At 34.1% G+C, this 15,367-nt stretch overlaps 2 protein-coding genes across 2 annotated transcripts; both read left to right on the top strand.

Annotated features, from left to right (window-relative positions):
* The first annotated feature begins 8,575 nt into the window (after positions 1-8,575).
* LOC127842314 (uncharacterized) lies at positions 8,576-10,160 on the top strand. Its single transcript, XM_052371748.1, has 2 exons — positions 8,576-9,120; positions 10,017-10,160. Exons 1-2 carry the CDS (start codon positions 8,611-8,613, stop codon positions 10,158-10,160), a joined length of 654 nt encoding a protein of 217 aa, XP_052227708.1. The 5' UTR covers positions 8,576-8,610.
* A 1,754-nt stretch (positions 10,161-11,914) lies between these two features.
* On the top strand, positions 11,915-14,307 carry LOC127842313 (snake venom metalloprotease inhibitor 02A10-like). Its single transcript, XM_052371747.1, has 2 exons — positions 11,915-12,566; positions 14,249-14,307. Exons 1-2 carry the CDS (start codon positions 11,915-11,917, stop codon positions 14,305-14,307), a joined length of 711 nt encoding a protein of 236 aa, XP_052227707.1.
* The last annotated feature ends 1,060 nt before the right edge of the window (positions 14,308-15,367 follow it).

The following is a 15,367-nucleotide window of genomic DNA, read 5'->3' as shown; positions in this document are numbered from 1 at the left end:
CGTATTTACTTTTCAATTAAAAATGCATGTCTATTAACTATATCTCCAAACTAAAATATGTCCAACATGGTATTAAGTCATTGAAAGTGGCAGAATTACCTGCAAAATTTCTGCATCCATGTGTCTCAACTTGTTCTTCCAAATGTCAAAGTGTTGATCCGAAGCGAATTTGGTGTGTCCAGCTATCATCATGCTGAACTCAATTTTGTGATGCAAACCTAAAAGAAAAAATACATTAAAAATGGAATGGAATTTTTTACAACAAGATTTGAATTGGTCCAATTAAGTCTAGCTAATCTGTTAACCCTTATTAACTATTACTTAATACTATCAAAGCATATAGTTATAAGGCACAAAATAAATTAACAATCAATATAACCAAACATGGCTTGTTTTTTCATACACACCTTTTGCTATTGTCCACATTAGATTCCACAAAACGACTATATTCTTGTTTTGGCCACTGCGGTTATCGGCATGAAGGAGTGCATGTGCCTCACCTGCCCCATAGCACTAGAAGTAGTGGTGCAGTTAGCTGACCAAAGTGTTGGCACCATTACCTGGTGATCTACCCTCATCAGCTATGTAAAATACTTGTTTTTCTGTAATGAAAAAAGAACATAAGAAACAATTAGTCTTTTTTACAATTTATTTACCTTATCAAATGAATTTTATTTATGCACTGACATATTACAAATGAATTCGTCATCTTTTATTTAACCAATCTACATGTATTACAAGTATCTGAATAATCTAAATCACTTTTCTCATCATGTTCACGTTCATCTGATAGCGATACTGAATATTCTGAATATCCATGTACGGCTTTGATTGCACATTGGGGTTGTAAGACACTATCACCAAAGTAAAGAGATTCAACCTCAGGAATTTCATCTAAAAAATTACTGCCCTGACTATATTCATAAGGAATCATGGAGCCTTGACTTTGTTATGACATTTTTTTTCAAATTTCCTTCCGTTAATATTGATGTTGCGATGTAAAAGTAAACAAAGAAGTTTGACATAAAAGTATTATAATGTCACTTCCGGGTTAATTCTTTTGTTCATTTTCTAACTAAATAAAACAGAATATTCATATGACAACTGCCGTAAAATCAATAAATACCTTTCTGAGATGTATCCTTCCATTTATCAGCCGTGTCATGTACGTATTATTAACACTAAGCCAGTTATTTCGCTCGAGATTAACTCTCAGTCGTTGACATCGCCATTTTGGAAATCCGACAAGGGCACATACTCCGACAAATACTTTAAGGTCTGTTGTCGATATCGTAATTTATAATAATTAAATGTCATTTAACAATATTGCCAGTGTATGAGATGTATTATTAGTAGTAAGAAGGGTATACACGTCTTTTTTAGATGGAATTGCAATTACTTAAAGTGTGTAATTTGCCGTAATCTAATTGACATTTTAAAATCACGTTTTTCTCAACAACGTCATTTGCGCAACAATACCCCAAATCGCTGCGAATGTCACATTTGCCTAGTCCCTGTGATCTTTTATTATTGCCCAGTCCCTGTGATCAGTTATTAATTAAAAGAATTAGCTTTGCATTATTGGCAATACAGATTGTAGTAAATGCAGTACTTATTTACACTAATTTACACAAAAAATCACCACTATGCAAGATATTCTGATATAAGGTCGCCGTGGTGTAATGGATATGGTGTCCGCCTTGCGACCGGGAGGTCACGGGTTCGATCCTCACCGTAGGAGCGTTCTTTAGATCTCCCCCAAAGACACCAAGTACTGGTTCTAGGCCCAGGAAACGGACTCGAGAACGTTTATATAAGCCTAAGGCTTTCGACGCAATCGAGCTAAAATAAATAGGTTTAAACTAAGATATTCTGACAAAAATATATACATTGATCAGTAAAATAACTTCTCCCAAAAGCGAAAAAGAAAACGTAGTGCATACTAGTCGCCGCACTTCAGTGCGACGCCAATAACCTCTTTGAAAAAACACAACAACAAACGATGAATTGTTTAACACCCATTTTATTTGAAGTATGCAAAGCCGAAAAATATCAAGAGGGTCCGCTGTCTCATAATAAAATTAACACCCTGACTGTGTTATAAACAAGAGCTGTAATCGTTAATTAATTAAGCTTCAATAATTATTAGCTGAATTGATATGTTTTAGAACAAAAAAATCAATTTATTCCATAAAAATAATAATAATTATGTCAAAGGAATTTAAATGGCCGGTATCTAAACAATAGCATAAGAGCCAAGACCGTAGCATCAGTTCGGTGCGTTAAGACCGCGCAATACTTTCTTCCGTCTTCATTCCTTACTTACTTTCATTTTAAACCATTTTTTCTATCGTATACAGAATTCTATTTTCCTTAGCAAGATCCAATTTTTAAAACTGAACTCCAAATATAAACGCTACAAATCGGTATAAAGTACAAACATGTCAGTCTAGATTCTAAAACTCCAAACGTTCGGAGCGTTATGACCGCGCGCTACTTTCGTACAAACTCTTTCTTTATTTACTTTCATTTTAAAACCCGTTTTAATTCTATCGTATACAAAATTCTATTCTCCTAAGCAGGATGAAGTTTTAAAAACTAAACTCCAAATATAAACGCTACAAATCATTATAAAGTACGACCATGTTTACCGTAAATATAGATTTTAAAACTGTATGATATTTGCAAAATTTAAAGATATAACTCGCCAGGCTGCCTATATCAGAAGAAAAACTTAATATATATTTATATATCTGAAAACTACGAAACGTAGGCTTTCTAATGATGTATAATTTGTCAAATAAAATAATGATAAATAAAAGTAAAATTAGAAAAAAGACGTTAGTGGGTACATACAAATGTATAACCTCGGCGCTTCGATGTACGCTAATGGATAGCGACTGGTCACGTGACAAAGTATCGACAAGGTTAAACCACAGGGATCGTTAGGTAAACAATACTCTATTATACTATATACATATATACAAGGGATACAACTGTCAAATTTCCTGCACAAGATCATGGTTTGAACAATAGCAAAAAAATCGCTTCCAAAAGCAATAATTACACCATAAAAACTGTATAACAACAGCTCAGACATTTATCTATCAGATAATAACTACGTTTATAGCAGTAAAAGTGTTCATAGTTGTGTTTGAACGAAAGTTTCATGAAAAACAGTAAAATTTTCGAAGTGCGACACAGGTGTGCACACCCACTTTTCATAATTTAATAATTACAGAGAAGTTGAGCAAATTTTACATTGTTTTATTATCCATAGACACTTTATTAATCAAAGTAGACACCTTCCATAATTGCATGTAACTGCATATATGTAAAACACCGTACATATTAAATTTGTTTACATTTCTACTATCTTCAAGAATTTGTATGCAATTTGTCAGGTAATGTTACGTGGAACGTGAATGGCTGGATTTATTACTGCAGTGGAATTTCAACCAATCAAATCCAAGTTAGAAATACATGTGAACTATCCAAAATGAAAGTAAAACATTGTCATTGTGAAATTGAAGCAGATTGATATGAATTTCTAGCAAAATATGCTCACTAAATAGTAATTATGTTCTATTTTACTATGAAAAAAAACTATCAAAGGAATATGTACCAGCAGAAGAGCTTTATAACAAAGGAATAAGAAAATTACTTATAGAATTCTCAGTTTTCAGCTGTGCACACCTGTGTCCAAGTAAGGATTTTTTAGCATTTTGAATGATACTTTCTCTCTTAGTTCAATGAAAAGCTTGTACTTTATTGCCAAGTGTATTATTTTCTGAAAGATAAATGTCTTGGCTGTTGTAATACAGTTTAATTGGTGTATTTATTGCGTTTGGAAGCACATTTTTCGCTATTGTTTACACCATGGTTGTGTGCAGGAATTTTCACAGTTGTATCCCTTGTATATATATATATATGTAGTATAATAGAATATTTTTACTTAACGGTCCCTATGGGTTAAACGCGCGAGGGTAAAACCTAACATGTTCATTTCTCGTGTTTAACTCACTATAAATCCATTAATAAAAACGGAAACATTATAAAAGTTATATTTTTGAGAGAGGAATTTATAAACAACAAGAAAACGTATAAACCAAAAAAATCGGATGATTTATTTTTGCATAAAATTGAATTTACTAAAGTAAGGGTCAAATAATGGATTCAACTCCTGTCAATATACGCTCCGTGTTGGTACAGAACATTCGTTTTTTAATTATTTTACCAGGTGACGTTTCTTCGCGCGTATTTTTCCTATAAGGTCAGCAGCTGTTCATATTAAGTGTTATTAACGTTAAGTGACTGCAAGGCAATGGACAATACGTCTTATTTAAATACAGCAAAAGTAAACTCCATCAATACCACTTCTTTAATCATGAATAAATAATTGAGCGTGGTAAGACACATTCATAAAAAAGAACACTACTGACCAGTATTAATTTACTGACAATTTATAACACCTTTCCGGGAAAGCAAGAATCAGTGTAGCTAATATAAAGGTGTGTGTTTTTCGTTATTTTCCTGTTTTCATGGTTTTAACATCATCATCATCATCATCATCATCATCATCATCATCATCATCATCATCATCATCATCATCATCATCATCATCATCATCATCATCATCATCATCATCATCATCATCATCATCATCATCATCATCATCATCATCATCATCATCATCATCATCATCATCATCATCAACAACATCATCATCATCATCATCATCATCATCATCATCATCATCATCATCATCATCATCATCATCGTCATCATCATCATCATTTTCAACTGCCTTAAAAAATCAATTTTCAGCTTGATATGCTTGAGTTTGTTTTATTACTTACGTCACACTTATAACTTTCTGGAAACTTTTGTAAATCAGTAAGCTGATACCCGTACTACCATACTATTGCTTAAGTTAAAACATTGGCCTGTGTGCTGTTTACTTGCTGTTGACATATACATCATAATAGCGTTATTTTTGTATCGTGTTTTTCATATGCAATATGATTGTAGATACATGTATTATGTCTGGATACCTATCTTTTGGTCTTTGTTTCTTTTGCAATATTGTTGTAACCTTTGTAACTAGAATGTCTGTTGGGTGCTGTACAAATCACCGTTTAAACTGTAGATCATTAACTTACAATTTTTGCCTTTGTTTACAAACGGTACTAACAGCCAACTGGACTGGCGCACAACAAATTACCATTTACTTAACTATCATTTTGTATGAGTAGTAACATACGTACTCTAAATGTTAAAGGGCTTAATAACAAAGACAAACGCACACAAATTTTCAAATGGTTAGACGAAAAACAATATAATATATGTCGTTAACAGGAAAATCACCTAACACTTACTTTAGCACAAACCTCGAAAAACGAATAGGACGGAGATATTTATCTTAGTGGACAACACACAAATAAACAATAATTGGTAATATACGTAACACAACAATAAGATACACATCATTTAAACAAAAGAAACATATAAACTTGAACTTGAAACCATGAAAGACATTGACAAACTTGAAACACAGTTGCATGAAACAAACACAAATGATACCACCGCCATTGAAAATGAAACTGCCTCAAAAAACTAATATTAGAAGGAATCTATCATACACACCTCAATGGCGTAATACTTCATGCGAGAGCAAAACATGTTGAACATAATAAAAAAAAATACAAAATACTTTGCAAACATTGAAAAACGTAGAAGCGAACAAAAAATTATACACAAGTTAGTAGTCAATGGCAAAGACATAACAAACAGAAATCAAATACTAGAAGAACAACGCCTATTTTTCGAAAACTTATACAAACGAAAGAATGTCGAAAATAACACCCTTTTGAAAATACACATCATGCTTTAAATGAAGAGGAAAAACAATTATGTAACGGATTACTGACTGAATATGAATGAGGATAAGCTCTTACAGAAATGCAAAAGAACAAAAGCCTGGTATCTGATGTCATCACAATCGAGCTTTATAAAATATTTTGGAACGATATTAAAACACATTTAAATAATTCGCTAAATTATTCATTTCACAACAGAAGTTTAACTGCGCTTCAAAAACAAAGTATAATATCACGAATTCCAAAACCCAAAACAAACTTAGAATCCTTGTCAAACTGGCGCCCGATAAGCTTACTGAATAATGATTATAAAAAAGTAACTAAAAGTATTGCAAACAGAATAAAACAAATATTACCATCAATCATTTCAAAATCTCAATCTGGTTTCTTAAAAGGTGAAAACGTTCGTCTTATCCAAGAATGCATAAACTATTTCAACAATTCAAATTATCCTGGTCTAATATTCTTTGCAGACTTTGAAAAGGTATTCGATTCACTTGATCATTCATTTATGTTATCTTGCTTAGAAAATATGAACGTTGGTGAAAGCCTCATGCAAACTATTCTATACCGATATTAACAGTATACTCATTAACAATGGCTTCTTTTCAAACAGTTTTAACATCGAACGAGGGATTCGACAAGGATGTCCACTCTAATTATCTCTATTTATCATATGCATCGAGTTTCTATCACATAACATCCAATCAAATAAACATATAAATGGCATATCGTTAGAACATGACAACGAAATTCAACAGTCCCTATTTGCTGACGATGCAACTTATATCTTAAATGACAATAGTGACACATTCCATAACCTTATAGAGTCGCTAACCATTTTCGGAATGGCATCGGGTCTTAAACTCAACAAAAATAAAGGTACTGTGCTACGAGTAGGAAAGTAATGTCCATCATAAAAAAGAAATGAAATTCATTTGGACATCAGATGAAGCCGCCACGTTAGGAATTACATTTACAAATAATGAAAATGAAACAGTTCTAAAAATCATACTGCCTAAATTACAGAAATTTAAAAACTGCTTAAAATCATGGCAACACCGTAAACTTACATTAATCGGAAAAAACACGGTGTTGAAAACGTTTGCAGTCCCTAAATTAGTTTATGTACTAACAGTTCTCCCATATCCACCAAATGATATTATCAACGATATACAATCAGCAATATTTAATTTCATATGGGACGGTAAGCCTGATAAAATAAAACGAACTCAGTTATTCAATTTGTAGAAAATGGAGGTATCCAATTAACAGACATCGACCCATTCTTGAATGCAATTAAATGCAGCTGGGTTAAAAGATACATAAATAATACCAATACGAGTAAATGGAAATTATTCTACCAGAAAATCCTAAAAAAATATGGTGACTCCTTACTTTTTGTATGTAACATCAACAATACCATTTTGCATGAACTTGCAAACGAAAACATAGTTCTATCTAGTGTTTTATCGGCATGGACTTATGTTACTCATAATCTAGAAACACAAATCACGAGTAAAACTATTTTATGGAACAACAAAGACATAACTTCAAACAATAATACTTTTTTCTATAAACACTGGTTTGAACAAAACATTAAATATGTCGACCAATTGTACGATTATCGAATATAGGACTTCTATTCTTTTGAGAATATATGTTATATATACGGAATACCGTCAAGCAATTTCCGAATGTATTACACATTAATTAAAAGCATACCCGTACATATTAAATCTACAATTAATACAAATAACACACCATGTACTCAAACATCATTCACGGAAAACATACTTGCAAAACAAAACAAAACAAACAAAATATTTTACAAACTACAAATTAAACACCCAGCAGAAAACTTCAAGATTCAGAATAAATGGCAAAGCCTTCTTCGAGGACAAGAATTTAATCGGAAAACAATATTTATCTTGCCATATAAAACAACTATAGATAGCACACTGAGAATTGGTCAAATAAATGCAAGAAATTAAATGTGTTACAGTAAAAAAAATCAATGTCGATTTTCTTTCTCAACATGCAAGAATCTTGGTATATTACAACCTCTATATGCTTATTGTGGTGTGCAACCAGCTTCATGTTAATAAGTAAGTTCCTTCTATCTGAGATTTCAAAGGTTGTATGCTTATTGCAGAGCCTGCCAGGGCTATGTTAATAAGTGTGCTACTTCCGTCAGAACATTCATAGGTTGTATGATTATTTTTTAGCCTGCCAGTATCATGTTTATTTGTTTTCGCTTTCCATCTGTGCTTTCGTTGATGCATGCTTATTGTCAAATCTTCCGGTGTTACATACAGGAATTTGCTTCTTATCTTTAAGCTTTTAAATGATGTATTTTTACGACAGAGCCTGCCAACGTTACGTTTATTAGTGTGCTCCTTTCATCTGAGCTTTTATAGAACGTACATGTATGCGTATTGTGTGGCCTGCAAAACCCTTATGTTAATTATTGTGCTCCTTCATTCTGGACTTGCATGGAATGTTTTGTTTATGGTGCAGTCTGTCATCGTTAGGTAAATGAATGTGCCCGTTCTATCTGAGCTTTCAGAGGACGTATTCTAATTGTAGAGCGGGCTTATCACCCAAATGTTCTAAATAATTTTCACTGTGTTTAATCATGATTAAATTATGTTTAATAGGTGACACTGAACAATGGCGTGTTTCTACGACAAAAGATGACTATGAACACAATTTTGTTGATGTTCACATTATGGCGAGTTTAGCAGAATTGTTTAAGGAGAAGGAACGGTCGAACTGGCTCAAGGCATGGCTAGCAATAGACATTGCAAAATCTGGCTTGGAGCATTTAGCTGACAACGAGGCTCAGAATTTTCACCAGCACATTTACAACCAAGTAACATCTACTCTTACGTCACAATGGAATACATGCAACATCTGCAACACGGCAAATTTACTGCGAAACCAACAGTGTCCAAACAATATTTGTGATAAAGTTTGCCAAGAAATTATCAACGAACATCGGTACAAAAAATGTTCTTGGAATAATACATCTGCGCAATTATGGCAAACGAACTATTGGGAAATAGCAAAATGTTACATCCAAACAAATGGATATGCTGACAAGATATCGACTCAAGATACAGACTTCAACGGAGTTGTCAGTTTTATGCTGAACTGCACACGCTTTGATAGCAAGTTTTCTTTTCCAATAACAAAAGGAAAGCCAACCCACAACACGCCAGCATGCCTCCTGTATAAGGTAAGAACTCCAGTGCCTTCTGACAGAGGTAGTGTATTTTCTACTAAATACTTTAAGCATAAGTATTACAGGAGTTATACGTGTATATGAATGTACAATGATGTGAAATTGATATATATAGAGGATATTTGTTGGATTCGGTGGAATATCGATTTTATTTCACAAGTGATCATAGAAAAAAATATTTTCACGAGTGGCGCAGCCACGAGTGAAAATATATATTTTCTATGATCACGAGTGAAATAAAATCGATATTCCATCGAATCCAACAAATTTTCTTTTTATTTTATGCTTTTTTCACCGTTTATTTACTTTGTAAATGAGTTTATCTGGATAATTTCGCTGGAATCATGACGTCATTTTGTCGCAAAAATTACGTCATTTCACAGTAAAACAGTGGAAAATATCGATATTTTTCACTGTTATTTTTCACAGTTTGAAACAGTGCAATACCAGTTTTTTTTCACTGATATTTCTCTATAAATCACCGGAAAGCATAAAATAAATAGCTTTACGTTTAAAGGATGTAACACTTCAAACAAGCATTGCACTGAAATTGTCTGCTATAAACATTTTACATAACCTAGCTTTTGTAATGTCCAAGGTTTTCTTTTAAATAAAAATACTGACATTTTTGCGGAGCTATCTTTGACGCGCTATTAAACAGTAGCGGTCTAAACAGAACGTGTTTGTTTTATATTTCGCATATCGCCCAATTGATGCAAAAAGGTACTATGTGACATTTAACTTAATAGGCGCATGGTACCTTTCTGCGCTAATGGCGAGATATGATATACAAACGCTTACACAAAAATTGATGTGCATGTTTTGATAATAGGATAACTGGCACATTTGCAAAAAACATAACATCTTTAGATAATGTGTTTTCATACTAGGCTCGAGAAGTCCACCAAGCCGTGCGGCACTCTTCAATAATGAAAGTCACTGATGTCGATCTCCAAGACTATTTCACAACATTGAACAACCTGCTGAAAGATTCAAGATATCTCAGCCAAGATAACGTTGCCAAAATGCTGTAGTCAAATTAGCCCAGGTGGTGTATTAACGTTATGTCTTGTCATTTTACGACTTCCCTTGCTTATTGTATACAAAATATAACGTAACATATTGTGTCCTGCCTTTTTCACCATTGAATACTCATATCAAACAGATAAAGCACCATCACTATATCGTTTTGAGCTTATATGGGCTCTTACCGCTTATGGGGAGATTTTGTGATCATTTTTGTATCATGTGTACAGAGCCGATTGTTGTGCGTCGTCAGCATTTACATTGTTAACATTAGTCGCCACATTGAGTGACTAATTTTGTATAACTTTGCCTGAATAGTTATGGCTGGTTTGAGGAGCGAGCTTGTTTTGGCATTATACAGACTTTATATATCAACATAACTTGCTCACGATATTTATTATGATATCTCGACATAAAAAGTATTGCTACTATTCTGGAAAACAGGGCTTCCAAGTGGTGGGGCTGTTTAATTACCATCAGTCAAGTAATAAGCTATTCTCACTACGACACATTGTTAACCCTCTGGTAGTAACACCGTTTACCGAATCATAAACACATTGTTGCAGACATCTTAAATCTTGTAATATCCATGCAAAATTTGATAAATGATATGATAAATAGAAATGTATGGTTTTCGATTGGAACATTTGCTATAACAGTACAGTAAATCTTGCAAAAAGTAATACCTTTTGCTCATTAATCGTGAAACCTGACACCTTCCGTAGAAGGTTGTTCTTATGATATCAGCCGGGTTTACAATCGTCCCTAACAGTTGAAATATATAGATAACAAGTGAGGGGAGATTTTCAGTATATCACAAATGTGAAGTCACTTGAAATCTCTGTTACCGATTCCGCTCAATTTTAATTGTAAACATTATTGTGCGGGCTTAAATTGTGCAATTGATTTTGTTTGGAAATAAAATGTTCTGATGAAAGAACTGAAGTGGAGACGATTATGCATGAACACATCGGGGGGTTGGGATTTTAAAACCCTGTCGAATTTGATCTTCTGCATGGTCAACATGTTTGTTTTTCTGACAACTGGCAGCCTGCCAGCCGATATACGCATATAATATAATTCTTTGTATTGCTTTTCCTTAAATGAACGTCTATTTGGAGGCTACAAACATGTAAACTTTACTCAAACTCAATTCAAGATGAGAACTACTCCATGAAGTTGTTAAATTCATGGTAATTCGTACTGTATCATTTGCTTCTATATCAAGTAAATTATTTAATTGGGAACTAAACCACACAAAATCATTTATAATTGGCTGTCGCTATCAATTCAAGTATTTAATATGGAACTGAACCGCACTTAATGAGTTATAATTGCCTTCAATATCAAGTAAAGAACAATCATTGGCTGTCTGTATCAAGTAAATTATCTAACTGGAGACAAACGTGCACTAAAATACACATAAAATTCACTCATTTGTTTCTTCCCTTCACTATCAGGATAACGTGTCCTATTTTTGAAATTTAGCTGTTTTTGTCATTAAATATAACTGTTTCCATTTGATGATACAGTTGGAAAAAAGACACATTACTATTGACGACAGTAGAGATGATGTGTTTCCTGGATGCTGTAGAAACAACTTTGAAACAACACTTGAAAGATGTTGCCAAAGACGTTGTTGACGCATCAGTGAATGACCTCAGAGTAAACACAGCATTGTGTATTGATAACATAAAATATTTTCTGGACACATGTAAGCAAGAGCTTGCAAAACAGGCAGATATACATAAACAGGATATCGATGAACACGTCGACAGTCAAAAACAAGGCATGGATAAACACGCCAATAGACACAAACAGGGCATGGATGAACACGCCGATGGGCACAAACATGGCATGGATACACAGGCCGATAGACACAAACAGGGCATTGATGAACACGCCGATAGACACAAATAGGGCATGGATGAACACGCCCGATAGACACAAACAGGACATGGATGAACACGCTGGTAGACACAAACAGGGCATGGATGATCACACCGGAAAACACAAACAGGGCATAGATGAACACGCTGGTAGACACAAACAGGACATGGATAAACACGTCGATAGATACAAACAGGGCATAGATGAACACGCCAATAGACTCAAACTGGGCATGGATCAACACGCCGACAGACACAAACAGGTCATGGATGAACACGTCGATAGATACAAACAGGGCATGGATGAACACGCCAATAGACACAAACAGGGAATGGATGAACACGCTGGTAGACTCAAACAGGGCATGGATGAACATTCGGATAGACACAAACTGGGCATAGATGAACACGCCAGTAGACACAAACAGGGCTTAGATGAGCAGGCAGTAAAATGCATTAAGGACATCCAAGAACAGTTTGGAAATACAGCTTTCACTGAAACAACCTACAAACAGTTCTGTAAAGGTATAACTAACGTCTTATTATTCCACAATACAATTTTGAAACAGCAAACATTTAACTTTATTCAACAGTGGGTTTCAAACAAATCGAATGATCTTGATCAATTTAATATATTCATTCACATGTTGATGTTAAAAAGTAAAACAATGTTTTGCCTAATATACAATAAACAGAAGTATACGCCATATACTGGATAAAAGTAAAATATAACTAGAGCTTTTTCCCCTTCTTTGTCCCTAATAGAATACATTTAAAATGATTCAATTGTTCCACATATCAAGAGTACTTTTGGAAATGTCTTCCCCCTATTTCAGTTTTGTATATAATTGTTCCCTCAAAATTGAAGGCCAGGCTTTTTACCCAAATCAAGAAAAAACGCCCTGATAACAGTATAATCATTATTAAACTTACATGATTCCAATTATTATATACCCAAAAACCAACTTATAAATCCACTTATGTATATTATCGTACAACTTACTGATGCTATGTCAGTGTAAGATAACAATAGCTAATCTATGAAAACGTGTTTCAATACATGTATCATTATAAACACTTGGTAATAGTCTGCGATTTCGATAATTAGTATTTGGCCTCAGTTTCATAGTTAAGTAAATTAATAAATATTAGTGTAAACGAAGTTTTAAACACATTTGACTCAAAGTTTTGTTTGCGTATCCTTTGAATAATCCAAGTTGTATCTGGTTAAAATGTGAAGTTGTTGTCCTGGTCAACTTTGGATGATTGGGAGACAATACTCATTACGTGTAGCGGGGAGGAACAGGCTCTGCAGGAAATTATAATCTGTGGTCAGCTAAGGTCATGATAATATTTAAGATTATTTAGTCGTTCTGTGTACGCATCTTTTGATGGACATGACATGGGGCTCAGGAAAATTATTTGTAGTTGATTTTCAAAATGTGTACTGATCACTACGATCTGCAAGTAGTGATAGCTGTAGTCACCTCAGATCATGATAACATTCCAGATAACGTATTCGTTCTCTGTACGCATTTGTGTAAAGGATATGAGTTTGGGGGTCAATAAAAATTGTCATTAATTTTTCAAAATGTATACTGATCACTACGACTTCGATAATAATTATATTTACCAAATAGTCAAAAGTACACGTATACTACTCATCCCAGTGTTTGCGTCGGTTGTCCTCATTACTGTTCTTGCAACTTTTCCATAGCATTGCAGTTTCTGCTATAGGTATTATATGGAACTTCACCACATGTCTTTGCAATCATTGAATTATAATTGAGCTATATGTGTACAAACATTGCATTATGTATTTGAATAATGATTAATATAGTTCTAAAGAGTCTTTTGTGTCATGTATACCTAATATGTTGCCATTCAGTGATTTCAGAAATGCTTGGAGCTTTGTACAAAGTATTACAGGAATCGTCTTCTGTTATGCAATGTCTTCCCATTGGATGACCTGGGCGAGGAAAAGTTACTTGATATTTATATGCCGCCGAATATCAAACTAATGGCTAAGGAAAGAGGGTTTTTCAAGAAAACTGGGGAACGCATTTTGAAATATCCGAACACATTTTTTTTATCGGATACCAAACCGAACCAACAGATATTTATTCAAGGGGAAGCAGGGTATGGAAAATCTACTTTTCTTGCAAAATTGGTTTATGGATTGGTTTTTTGTTGTACTATAACATCAGAACAATCAGCAGAGAATAAGCTGCCAATTGACGACACATACCACTACATTCAGCTCTAATACAAATATGAGATACTCAAATCTTTGACGATTACGTCTCTGAAAGACTTTAAATGTGTCTTCCATTGTAACATTTAGGGAATCAGTTGATCAGTTTGAAATTGAAAACATGATAAATTCACAGATAATTGGACAGTATATTCTCATCTGAAGAAGATCGGAGAAAGGCATACAAACTTCTTAATGAGATCATGAAACGCGAACGTTGCTTAGTATTATTGGATGGTCTAGATGAATGGACCGGTACTGGTGATCATCACAACCTGCCAAGACTGGCCGACGTACACAGTATGTGCGTTTTGTTGATTACTACTCGATCTTGGAAGATGACAGAAGCGAAAATACTTGACTCGCAGATTTGCAAACTGCTGCAACTTGATGGAGTAAACAACGTGTTTGAGGTGAGCAGAACAATCCTGAGGTGTAGGAAAGATTTTAAGGGTAGACAAGATTTAGACAAAACACAATCTGAATTTGAATCGTATGTACTGAAATTGGCTTGTTAGAAGATTTGAACACCCCAATGATGTTGTGTTTGATTGTACACTCGTGGACCCAAAGGAACCGAACTGAAAGGCTCTAGGTGTGAAATACAGTCTCTTGCTGGAATGTCTTTCAAGAAGGCGAACATTGAAAACGAGGTGAATTTCAAGAGCGCCTTATCCATGCTTCACAGAGACCCAAACATACAACCCAATATCGAACACTTGAATAAACTTGCTGAAGCGGCATTTTATTGTTGTTTTCAGATACACAGGAAAAAGCTCTGGTATTCACCAGTACGGAACTAAAGAAATTCAATTAGGTCAACTAGATCAAGAGAACTTTGCACTGAAGTCCGGTATTTTATCAGCGACACGCAAGGCATCTGCATTAAGATCAACTTCATCATTTTCATTTATTCATAAGAGCATTCAGGAATTCCTGACGCTTGTTTATCATATTGCATGCATACCAATCTGATTGATGACGTCAATTTCCGGTAATCTCAACCGTCACAAACGGTTGCATATCTTTGGCATATCACCAGGTTTCATCTTCCTCTGCGGACTGAACATTT

The sequence above is a fragment of the Dreissena polymorpha genome, chromosome 8, assembly GCF_020536995.1.
Source record: "Dreissena polymorpha isolate Duluth1 chromosome 8, UMN_Dpol_1.0, whole genome shotgun sequence".
NCBI lineage: Eukaryota > Metazoa > Mollusca > Bivalvia > Myida > Dreissenidae > Dreissena > Dreissena polymorpha.
Note: the sequence above shows the minus strand (reverse complement) of the source record. Positions and strands in the feature narration are given on the sequence as shown.

Excerpts from the sequence above, each read along its gene's own strand:
- LOC127842313 (XM_052371747.1), top strand. The coding sequence starts at position 11,915 with ATGAACACGTCGACAGTCAAAAACAAGGCATGGATAAACACGCCAATA. Across the intron at positions 12,567-14,248 it reads CTACAAACAGTTCTGTAAAG|AACAATCAGCAGAGAATAAG; the intron begins GTATAACTAACG and ends CTATAACATCAG.
- LOC127842314 (XM_052371748.1), top strand. The coding sequence starts at position 8,611 with ATGGCGAGTTTAGCAGAATTGTTTAAGGAGAAGGAACGGTCGAACTGG. Across the intron at positions 9,121-10,016 it reads CAGCATGCCTCCTGTATAAG|GCTCGAGAAGTCCACCAAGC; the intron begins GTAAGAACTCCA and ends TTTTCATACTAG.